This window comes from Nuphar pumila, chromosome 5, assembly GCF_984573655.1.
Source record: "Nuphar pumila chromosome 5, dmNupPumi1.hap1.1, whole genome shotgun sequence".
Classification (NCBI taxonomy): domain Eukaryota; kingdom Viridiplantae; phylum Streptophyta; class Magnoliopsida; order Nymphaeales; family Nymphaeaceae; genus Nuphar; species Nuphar pumila.
Window position 1 is genome coordinate 126914225 of NC_143253.1, and position 11900 is coordinate 126926124.

At 37.5% G+C, this 11900-nt stretch overlaps 1 protein-coding gene across 1 annotated transcript; it reads left to right on the forward strand.

Annotated features, from left to right (window-relative positions):
* The first annotated feature begins 308 nt into the window (after positions 1 to 308).
* Positions 309 to 3188, forward strand: LOC149838604 (putative receptor-like protein kinase At1g80640). The gene is made up of 10 exons (XM_090008280.1): positions 309 to 416; positions 519 to 692; positions 790 to 1043; positions 1162 to 1294; positions 1410 to 1473; positions 1560 to 1656; positions 1762 to 1864; positions 2201 to 2319; positions 2478 to 2567; positions 2663 to 3188. Exons 1-10 carry the CDS (start codon positions 392 to 394, stop codon positions 2822 to 2824), a joined length of 1221 nt encoding a protein of 406 aa, XP_089864406.1. The 5' UTR covers positions 309 to 391; the 3' UTR covers positions 2825 to 3188.
* The last annotated feature ends 8712 nt before the right edge of the window (positions 3189 to 11900 follow it).

The following is an 11900-nucleotide window of genomic DNA, read 5'->3' on the forward strand; positions in this document are numbered from 1 at the left end:
AAAACTCAACCCTGGTAAAAAAAAAAAAAAAGGAATAACAAAATCTTACAGGGAAGAAAAAGAAAAGAGAGGGACAAGAGTCTGAACAATCTGCATCAAGCCATTTTTCTTTTCCCTGAATCTCTCTGTACCACCTACTTCCCTCAATCTGTCCTCATTGGTTCAAGCTTTAGTCCATGTTTTCACACAAGTGAATCCTTTTCTCTCTTCTACCAAAGAAATGAGGGGTCCCTTCTGCTTCTGCTTCTTCTTTCTCTCCCTGCCTTTGTCAGTCAGCTATGCTAGACTTTCCCCTCTTTCATCACCCATTTCTCCTCCTTCTCTCCCCCCTCAGAATCCTCAGAATCCCATCGTCCCCAAACCTAAAAAGCCCGTTTCTCTATCCCCTACAATGATGGCTGCTGTTGCTCCATCAGGTGACTCTAAAAGAATACCATCTTTTCTTTTCTTTCCTTTTTTCTGTTTTTGAAGATGTTCATTTTTTTTTGCACTGCTTGTTGATTTTCATACTGAAACAGGCTTTCAGATTGAAGGCGGGAATGAAGAGAATCACAGATTGCGGAAAGAATTGATGGTGGTCATCATAATTGTTCCTTCTGTTATTGGTCTGATCATAATTTCATCACTCTGTATTTGGATTGGTCGCCGGTGTGCTGCCCGCAGATCGGGCTCGAAAGATGTACAGAATTCTGGTAGTTCTGTTCACACTGAAGAGAAGCAACTCTTGTCTTGACACGAGTCTTTAGCTTTCAGGATCTTCTGTTCTTACACTTTGTTGTGTTTCTGTAGATCTCTCAAAGGGAGGAGCTAGTTTGGTTCCTATGATGAGCAAATTTAACTCCTTGAAGATGAATGGCAAGAAGGGATCTGTTTCTGTGATGGAGTATGCTGTCATTGAATCAGCAACGAACAATTTCAATAGCGGTAACATACTGGGTGAAGGAGGATCTGCGTGGGTCTATAAGGCTCGATTCGATGATAATTTTCTCGCTGCAGTGAAGAGATTAGATAATGGTGCGCCTGATTGTCAACGAGAATTCGAGGTATTTCCTGTTGATTCCGATCTATACCCGTGGTTCTTCTCGAGCTTCAGTGATAGCAGTCTGAATTTCTGAAATCTGATCGTTTTCCTGCTCATTTCTTGTTTATTTGGTTTTGCAGAATGAGGTTGATTTGATGAGTAGAATTAGGCATCCGAATCTTGTTTCTTTAATGGGTTATTGCATTTATGGTGAAACCAGGCTTCTTGTTTTTGAATTGATGCAGAACGGGACATTGGAATCACAATTGCATGGTACTTCTTATCTTCTCTGTTATTGAATTTGAAAGGATATGCTTCTCCCGTGATTAAATTAAACAAGATGGAAGAAACAGTTTTTTGAAATGATGCTTTTATTTACTTTTACCAGGACCATCACATGGATCAGCACTAACTTGGTACATTCGTATGAAGATCGCCCTCGATGCAGCGAGGTCTGTGTTTCCATCTTCTTTGATCCTTACTCTTCATATTTTGCATTCACCATCTTGATGCTGATAAAATTCTGGTGATGAAACAGAGGCCTCGAGTATCTTCATGAACACTGTAACCCCCCTGTGATCCATCGTGATCTGAAGTCCTCTAACATTCTTTTAGATTCCAACTTCAATGCCAAGGTTCATTCACGTTGTCAAGCACTCATTAAATATCTTCTTTATGGTCTTAGTTGTTTACTTTTATCTCCGCTTCCTGATGTCCTCTGAATCTGTGTTTTTATGCAGCTTTCAGACTTTGGTCTTGCAGTCACTGTTGGAAGCCAGAATAAGGCCAATATCAAGCTTCTAGGAACACTGGGGTACCTCGCCCCGGAGTATCTTTTGGATGGTATGATTTTCATTTCCTTGAAACTGATCTATATCGATTAATATGCAGGATACAATAATTAAGTTTGGTGGTTCTTTTTCCATTTTCTCTCAGCAAACTGCAAATTCAATCTGTTTTGTTCAAAATTATGAAGATGGAAGCAACACTTTCATGGTTTAGGATGACTTGTCCAAGTCTAGTATCCCTCTGTGGCATTTCTATAGAACAAAGAAAACAATTAATTGGCCACAGAACCTTGAATTTTATTTGGAGATTGTATTAAAAACATGATTTGTATCGACATTCCCAATCGGCAATTATGCTAATGAAAATAAGGTGATCATCTATCCTGTCCAGGCAAATTGACAGAAAAAAGTGATGTTTATGCCTTCGGAGTCATCTTGTTGGAGCTTCTTCTGGGTAGGAAACCAGTGGAGAAGATGGCACCCTCTCAGTGCCAATCCATCGTCACGTGGGTAGGTTTCATGTTTGTTGTGTTTGGGTTTTAGGAGAACAATAGCTGAATTTTTCAATGCAATAGTATCGTTTGGGTTTTAGGAGATCATAGCTGAAATTTTCTATACAAGTATCATTGCACTAACACTCAATATGTGATGCTAAATTTCTAATGCAGGCCATGCCTCAGCTTACTGACAGAGTGAAGCTTCCAAATATCATTGATCCTGTCATTAGAAACACCATGGATTTGAAACACTTGTACCAGGTTCGCCGATCTAACAAAGCTTTTTCTTACTTCCGAACAGGCAAACACTACATGCCTATTCATGCTTAGAGAGCTAGCAAATTGTGGTTGTGCAGGTTGCGGCTGTTGCTGTGCTTTGTGTGCAACCTGAGCCCAGTTATCGGCCGCTGATAACTGATGTCTTGCACTCCTTAATCCCTCTTGTGCCACTTGAGCTCGGAGGAACTCTCAGAGTTCCGGACCAGGCTATCCACAATTCTACTGCGAAGAAGCCTTGAGCTTCTCTAGACTGCTAACATTTGAAATTCAAGATGATGAAAATTCCATATCCCTTATTGCAAGCCAGAAGCTTATCTCAGAGTTTTCAATTTTACAAAAAAGGTTTGCAGTTCACATCATTGTCAAGAGCTTCCCCCTTAACTGCTCCTGGTCATGCATTTATTTCCTATATGGGGAGGTGGTAGTTTGATAAAGGTTAGCATGGGGGCTTATCCATTCACATGAATCACTGCTGCTTGTTTCACAGCTGTAAATTGAAGCAAATTTGTTGGTGCTGTTTTTTATTTTTTCTTTCACCCTTCTTGAGTGCCACTTGACAGTTGGAAATTTTGGACTGGGAAATTTTGTCATATCTAGTTTTGGTACCTCTCGAACTGCGTTTTATCAGTAAGGAAGAACTCGATATCAGTGAAAAGGTTATTATTTTTTTACTATAGCAGTACAAGCCTTGTTCTTTTTACTTGGTGCTCTCTCTCTCTCTCTCTCTAGACGTGATCTTCGAAGTCCTTAAGACCTCTCTGCTAATTTGGCATCGATACCTACCATTCAAAGGTCTCCAATTGAAGCCTGAGTTTGCATTGTCCTGTGGATTGCGTTAGCGAATGGTATTGATCAGATGGAACCCTTTTAACTATTTACGTTCTCCTCTAATCTCTATGCATCAATCCAAATATAATGTACATTCAAAATGGTAATATGTAGAGATCTGCCATTTTCCATGCCCTCCCAGTCCAATGACAAGTCGTTGAATGTTAAGTGAAGAAGGATTTGAGTTCATGAACTTGGTCATGTTTCATGTGCTATCCAAACTTAAACCAGAGGGTAATTTTAACCTCATGATAGTTGCGCGTTGCAACTTTGTCAAAGTTGAAAAACCTGTGGTCCAAGGGACTCTCAAGCAACTCATGTAGTTATGTTGCTGTTTACTTGTCATTTGTTAACTTGAATCAACCTTGGTTCACAAGGGCTCCATGCATCTAGCTAGGTGGGTTAGCTTGACACTTTCAGGTTGAAGGAAGTCGAGAGTTTGATATTCAGAGATCTTTTGTCACAAGACAATGGAGTTTTACGCTGACATGGACAGAGACCGTAAGTATGGCAGGTTGAGCCAGCACGGCTAGGTCTGTGCCTGGAGCGGTTTCTCCGAATAAAAAAAAAAAGACACAAGGCCCTAAGTCAAATGAAAACTATTCCTCGTGAACAATGGAGAGTGCTAGTGGAGTTTTATACTTCCAACGCTAACTCAGGTTCACGGTCAATATAGCACTTATCGGTCTTTAACGGGGTGTCCAAACTATAACGATGGTTTCTCAATGCTAAATAAAAAACAAATAATAGATCGACCTTGACTTTGGATGGTATACAAGTCACTCTGGAGCTAAGTTGGCATTTTCCTTCTTGGGGAACCGTGCTTAATCGTGCTGACCATCCATCGCATGCGTTGATGAACGGTTAATACACAAAAAATGGGGAAAAAATGCTAAACAGCATCTAAACCGTGAATAAACCATTTAGTGTTGCTCAAAACCGCTGCTAAAGGGTCACAAGGATGTGCACGGCATTCAAATTTGTAATGCTGCGCACGTCCCTGTGGACCCTTTAGCGGCGGTTTTGAGCCTAAAACTCCCAGTGCTTCAAAATCACCGCTAAAAGGTTTTTTTCTCTGTTTTGATGATGTTTAGCATTTTTTCTTGCATGCTGACCGTCCATCAACGCATGCGAGATGAACGGTCAGTGCGAATAAGCATGAGTTCAGTACCTATGCGTTAAGCACCTACCCATCACCATATATATATATATATATATATATATATATATATATATATATATATATATATATATATATATATATATATATATATTTGAACTTGGAAAATAATTACACCAACTGGGTGCAACTTGGGGAAATTTGAGTCACTGCCAGAAGCATTATTTGAACTTGTTGGCTTGCCCAAGTCACGAGGAAAAGTGTTGTTTAAGGAACCACGCTTGAGAGTATTGAAGTCACAGCCAAACCTGGCCTTTTGGCATATTTAACAAGCATTAGATCACTCACGATGAATTAAAATATGTAGTGAAACGTGTGCTATCAGGGAACTGTAACCAGAGACCCACATGCAATCTTTTCTGCTTGTTTTTTACTGAGCCCGGAGGATCTCTGCAAGGCTTGGGTAACCATTCATTGTCATCCATCTTGGATGGTGCTCAAATGTGGATGGGCATGTGCCAAGTGTACCCCAAAGACAGCAGGAGCAGCAACAACACTGTCTGCTTGGATCAGGGCCCAGGCTGGAGGTGGGCTCCATCTGAACCTCTGGGGCGTCGTGATCAGGTAAAATGAGTTGGAACTGGAAGGGACTAGATGCAATTTGAATATGTCTGATGGGTATAGATTCTATCCATCAGTTTAGGGCTGCCAAAGGGTTAGGTTAGTCTCGGATATCTGATCGAAACCCTAATATCTAGGTATGTGCATAAAAATCACTGATCCAAATGTTATTCGGGACAAACCAAGCCTGCCCAAGTAGCATGTTGGTCAGGTTTGAGCTATCATCTTTTGCCGGATATCTGATCTGATTCAACTAATCCGAGCATTTTTTATGTATTTTTATATAAAAATTTCTAAATACTCCCTAAATTATGTGGGTCCTGTTTGGGATTCCATTTTCTCAACCCAACATAATCTGAATCTGGGTGTTTATTATTTGAGCAGGTTTGGGGGGCAGCTGATGAGTCGGATACCCAGACCAATTGACAGTCCTATCAGCCCCATTTCCTACTAGCTACCCAGAAATATACCTCATAATCTAGGATATAGGACCTGGGTGACCTGAATCCTACCCATAAACAGCCTCAGTCAGGGCAGGTAAGGAGAGAGAGAGAGAGAGAGAGAGAGAGAGAGAGAGAGAGAGAGAGAGAGAGAGAGAGAGAGAGCATGTGCCTTGTGAAGCATTTCATCTTCTATTTAGACAATAAAAAGAACAAAAATAATAATTGTATTGTGACAGTAATTTGACGTTATTGTGAGGGGACAAGGCTTTTGCTGTTACTGCTGTAAAAATGATGCCTTTATCGTTGGTGTGTTAAATAATGTGAAGTGTGTCACCAAAATAACCGGTGTTAAATACTGTGAAGTGTGCCACCAAAATAACTGAATGACCCGGCTGTTTTAGCATAATGTCAATGGTTGTTAATTTTTAAGTTCACATGTGCTAAGTTCAAGATCACATCATACTTGACAGTAAATTCAACAAAGAATAGTGACTCAAGAAAAGAAAAAAAGAAGGAAAGAAATAAAGAGAGCAAGTTTCAACTTCCAATTTGATGTGGAACACTCTACCTATTATATGAACCACAAGCAAACCCTTCCTTTCAGCTAGTCATAACCTGCATTTCATGTGCAGTCACACCAATGACTAATATAAGTAGTTGTGACTTTTTAACTTATTTGTTTTAAAAAATGATCAGACTCTAGGCCGCTTGACGGGCAGTCTAGGTTCAAATCCCATGGGCGTCACCCGCTACTTAAACCGAAGCTTAGTGACTCCCTGGGATCCAAGAGTAAGCCTTCGAAGTTTTATGCTGACAGGACAGCGACTGTAAGTATGGCAAGCTGAGCCAGCGCAGCTAGGTCTCTGCGCCTGGGACGGTTTCTCCGAGTAAAATATCAAAAAAACATATATGATGATCCATGTTATCATGGGAGGAATGTCCTGAATGAGACCCACGTTTTACCTGATATTTCATGTCAAGTATGAACTTTTCTTAAATCACAAATCCAGCCTACCGTTTCACAAAAATTATCCAATAGAGATCTTGGGTTAACCTCCAGTTAGTAAGAACAAACGCTTAAAAATGTTGTTGAAAGTTTCTGTTTTACCCTTACTAAAAATATATTATTACCCTTTTAAACACAAAAATAACCTCACTCTTACATGTTTAAACCTCTCTTATGAAGGGTATTTTCATCATTTTAGAAACTTAACTCAGGATAAGTGGTTGAAGGTGACGGTAGGTCCTTATTTGACGATTGTCAAAGAAACTTAGGTCTGTAACAAAAATTTCAGAAAAGGAAGGTCTCTTTTTGAAATTATAGGCACAAGATATGTCTATAAATGAAGATTTCCCTATAATGGATCTCTCTTTATGGTCTAGAATTTTCTGTATGTTTCTCTTTTTTATTTTATTTTCAGCAATATTTTTTCATTTTACACCCTAAGAATATCATTTTCATATATTTTGTGCTTCTTCCATACAATGGATTAACAGTGTATGATCATTATTTGGATTAGGACAATCTAACGCAAGTTGATGAAAGGGTTTTATGTCCTTTCATTCACAAGGCAAAGGTCAGGCTAAGAGATACCACGTCTTAATCTTCCAAGATATGTAGAGAACCCTTCCTCAGTGAGTGGTTGTCCCAACTATCTCTGTTTCTTCTCATTTATTTGGCCATGTAAACTCCCTTAAGTAATGACATCCTACTTTCATTTGTCATAAATGCTTTCAAGGTGCAACCTGTTGGTCCCTCTATGTTAGGCCTGTAACCGTATTACTATGATCAACACATTCTTCTTACAAACCTAACCTAAAAAAATCAACAACAAATATTTATGTTGACAACCAGAGCCTAGGGCAGTTTAAGTTCAAATTTCATGGGTGTCATCTCTTGCGTAAGCCGAAGCATGGCGACTCTCTGGGGAAAAAGGTAAGCCCATGGAGTTTTATGCTGCCACACGACTAGGTCTCCGATCCTGAGGATGGTTTCTTCATGTAAATATTAAAAAAAATCAGACATTTATGTTGATTTTTTTATCAAATGTTTAAGTTGGAAACCCACAGGTGACTTCTTTTGCCTTAAAGTCGAAGCTGGGTGTACTTATAGGTGGGCAGAGGGACCTCAAGGGTTTTACCAACCTTAAGCCAGACAATATGCAGTCAGTGATGAAGAGGATTTGTTCCTTGAACTATCACACCCACAAAAAAGTGTGCCCCCCTTGTTGTTAAAGCTACCCAATGCCCTATAACCATTTTGCCTCAGAACACATGGGCACATCACACCTAACTAGCTAGGTTAAGGCATTTAAGTTAAAGGACATGAAAAGTCTGGTACCCAAGTTGGCTTGTTTTGCCTTAAGGCCGAAGCAACATGTACCCTAGTGGACAAGAAGAGCAGCCAAAGGTGATGAATAAGCTGTACCAAAAACATACCCTTAGTTCCAAATGAATGCCCCAAGTTGAAAAGCTAAGAGTTTATGGGCAAGTTTGGATAATCCATTAAAGGTGATGAACAAGGCATATAATTAATGGGTTAGTGTTTGCTACACTCGCGTGCAAAGAATCCCTAGTAAAAAGTTGCATTATTATTTTTATTTTTTAATATTTTTTCACATCTGACCATTCAGATGTGATCTACATGTTTAAATTAAATTTGGATCATGTTATTCCAATGTGTATGTAAGATTTTGCAGCGGCTGAAGAAATCAACGGGTACAATGTACCAAATTTTCAACCTTCATGAAATCGAAATATAAAAAAATACAATCCAAGAATCAATTCCTGCTATTTTAATTATGCTGAATACATTTATGAGATCAGTTTTGGTTAAAACAACCTCTCACTATGAGTTCCAACTAGTGGATTTTTTTACCCACCAAGGTACCAAGTACTTTCTCATAATCAATTGCTTTGAAAATAGTAATCCTTTTAAAGCTTTACAGGTGAAATGTCAAATTATGTGACATGCGCGCACACAAACTTGATTAATGTATAATAATAAAAAATTTCAAGCTACTGACAACTCCTTATAGCTAATGTGTGGAGGATGACTTGCATATGTGAACATTAATAAAAGTAATAATTTGTCAATAATGCTTCTTGTCGAAGTACATATATTGCAGTTTAAAAATGTTAGTAGTACTATGCAACAAAAAATGATAGGTAATGAAGTGCCTTTAGAACAAAAAAATAATAGTGATAATGGCTCACAATGCATTTAAAATTTTACAATGAAAAGTATTGTTGGTGCACCGTCAATTTTTAGAGCTTTAAAAAACATATCTAAATATGAAGAGTTCATAATCTAAAACATATTGCTTCCTAAATAAATGATAAAAAGTCCAATATGTAGAATTTGATTGATAAAAAACTCGATCGTTTGAGAAGGTACTATGTTTAATCGTTGTTGGTTGCAGATTTTGAACCTTCTTCGGTTGAGCAGTCCCTCTTTTCTTGTTAAAAGTAGATCTTTTTGAGGGCCGATTTGAGACAAGTTGAGGACAGGTTAATTGAAGGAAAAAAGATAGGTGGCAAAAGAAAAATTGGGTAATGAAATATTCTTTTTTTTAAAACTAGAAACTTACCAACGGGAGGCTTTGCTTGTTTGGCAAAAGCAGTTAGTACACGGCACCTTGTGTTGGGATGTTGCAAGTTCGAACCCCAAATGGTGTGGTTGTATAACTGGTAGGGATCTGCCTAACCCCAGCTTTCTCTGTCGAAAAAAAAAAAGACAAAGAAAAGAAAAACTAGGAACTTTCTTGGAATAACAATAAAAAACATGGGCCTTTAAATGAAACTTTTACAAAGAAAACATTACTTCGATGAAAAGAAAAGTAAAAATAGGCTTGTAAAGCTGAACCCAGGGAAAAATAGGAGGAAGTGTGATAGTGGTGGCCATGTGAAGGAGGAGGACCTTTTGAAGCCATACCCTATTGTTAGGGTTATCTACCTGCCCTATTGTTAGGATCCTCTAGCATGAATTCTTGCGTGCTAAAAAGATACTCCAAAGAGTTGACCATCTAACCTTTGGCATTTGATAATTGCCTCTTGTCCTTATTCCTACTTTATTTCCATTCACATCGACATTGCTCTCAAGAATATTACCCCTTGTCGAAATATTGTGGTCTTGAGGAAAGAATGAGTTTATTAAGCAAGTGACAACAAAGGAGGCACTCCCAATGTCAATGTTCCTCAAATAATATCATAAGAAACTTAGGATGGCAAATAAAACTACTGCATAAAGGGCCAAACCCTAATCTCACTCCATCTACTTATCTTTTGTAGTTTCAATTTCTTATCATATACATTTCAAACTTACATATCTCATTGTCAATTAACCTAGGGTTTGTTCTTGTACTTTTGGTATTTCTTTAGTAGATAATTTAGCATATTATACGACTAGGCCACAAAATTTTCTTCGGTACAAGCATTTATAGCTAGTACCTTTGTCTTATTTGCTAACGTTTGTGCATGACATATGTGATAGCGCCTAGTTGCGGTAAATCAAGTAGCCAAGCTCACCATGAAAGCTATTGTAGGCTTCAAGATTAAAGAATGGGATGTCCCAATCAAATTGTTCAAGCATAACTAGAGTCTAGCTAATCTAGGGTTGGCAAACGAACTAAGCTGCTCGCAGCCACAACAACAAAAATGATATTTAGCCATGGCTGTAATCATGGGTTAAGGACCAAAACATCCATGAATAAAAAGATTTACCCAAGACCACCATGATCAAAACCAACAGGGGGGCTCTGCGTGGTTGGTAGGAGCTGTCAGTGCACGCCTCCTTGTGGTGGGACGTTGCAGGTTCAATTAAACCCCAGTGGTACCTTGAATAGTAACTGGTGGGGGTCTGCCTAACCCCAGCCTGCCTTTCAAAAAAAAAAAAACCATGGTTATAGGTCAACCAGGACGTTGCTGAAGGTTTGGCAGTTAAAAGCATTAGTCACTGCTTGAGGAAAACCATGGCTATACATGTATGACATATACCGAGAAATTCGTTCCTCCTACTATCCATATGTCGCTGATTTTCCATGTTTTAGTTCATATTTTTTAATCAGACCTTACAGATGTGTTCACCATATTTGATGTGATAAGAATCATCTGTTAGAATGTTTTTTTTTTGACGAAATATATCATTCTGTGAGCTTTGAAATTTATGAATATTTTGGGTTGATTTTTAAAACCTTATAAAACCTTGCTCAAATGGCATACTTGGATGATTTAAAAGTTTATTCCAACTAATCTAACCATGTATCACATCCATATGGTTAGCTTAGAACAAAAAAAAAAGACTCAAAAAATAAAATAAAAATTTGAAAAAATCAAAACCATCATAGGAGGAACCAATCACTATATATATATATATATATATATATATATATATATATATATATATATATATGTATATATGTATGTATATATATTGGCTACTAACAAAGGTACAAAACTAACGAGTATAAATCACTTTTTTATTAAAAAGTTTCAATTTTTTTTTGTAAATCTATAGATGTGATCTACATGGTTAGAAACTTGTTTTCAATCATGTGATTATGACAAATAATTAGATTTTTAACAAGGTTCAAAAATCAATGCCCCACAATGTTTCAAAATTTCACAACTCAAAAGATCCCATTTTTATATTAGAAAATCACAATCCAAGGCTTGAGCCTTAGCAAACAAACCATGTTGAACACAACTATGTGGTTAGATTGAGTCGATACAACTTGCACCTATGATTTCTAACTCATTAGTTTTGTACCTTTATTTGTAACATCCTTAAAAAATCTAAACTTTTAATTTTTTTTTCTAAAATCCAAAATTTTGAGAAAATTTAAAATTTTTATCACTCAAATAAAGTTTTACATGACTTTCAAAAGTAATGTATCAACGAATTCATTTAGGGTTATGTTCCAACCGTTCCAAATACTGGATGGCTCGCCTGAGCACAAGTGCAAGTGTATATTAGCCTCCCAGTATTAGATAAAATACAAAACCATCTATAAACACAACTCGATTTTGTTTATTATTATAAAAGAATTCATATATTAAATGCGGAAGACATTATTTATTTAAGGGTTAAGACATTTGAGAAGTTACGTAAAAGTTGATATATATTTGTAATCGTATTTTAATCTTTTACATATAAGAAATGAACAACATCTATCAATTCTTTTCATTCCAAAATATTTACAAGTCTTTAAACGAGTAATGATCCAGAACAGTAAAAAACTAAATGTTTACAAATCCACAAAGAACAATAGTCTGGATCCTCTAGGGATCGTAGTGGGTAAGAGT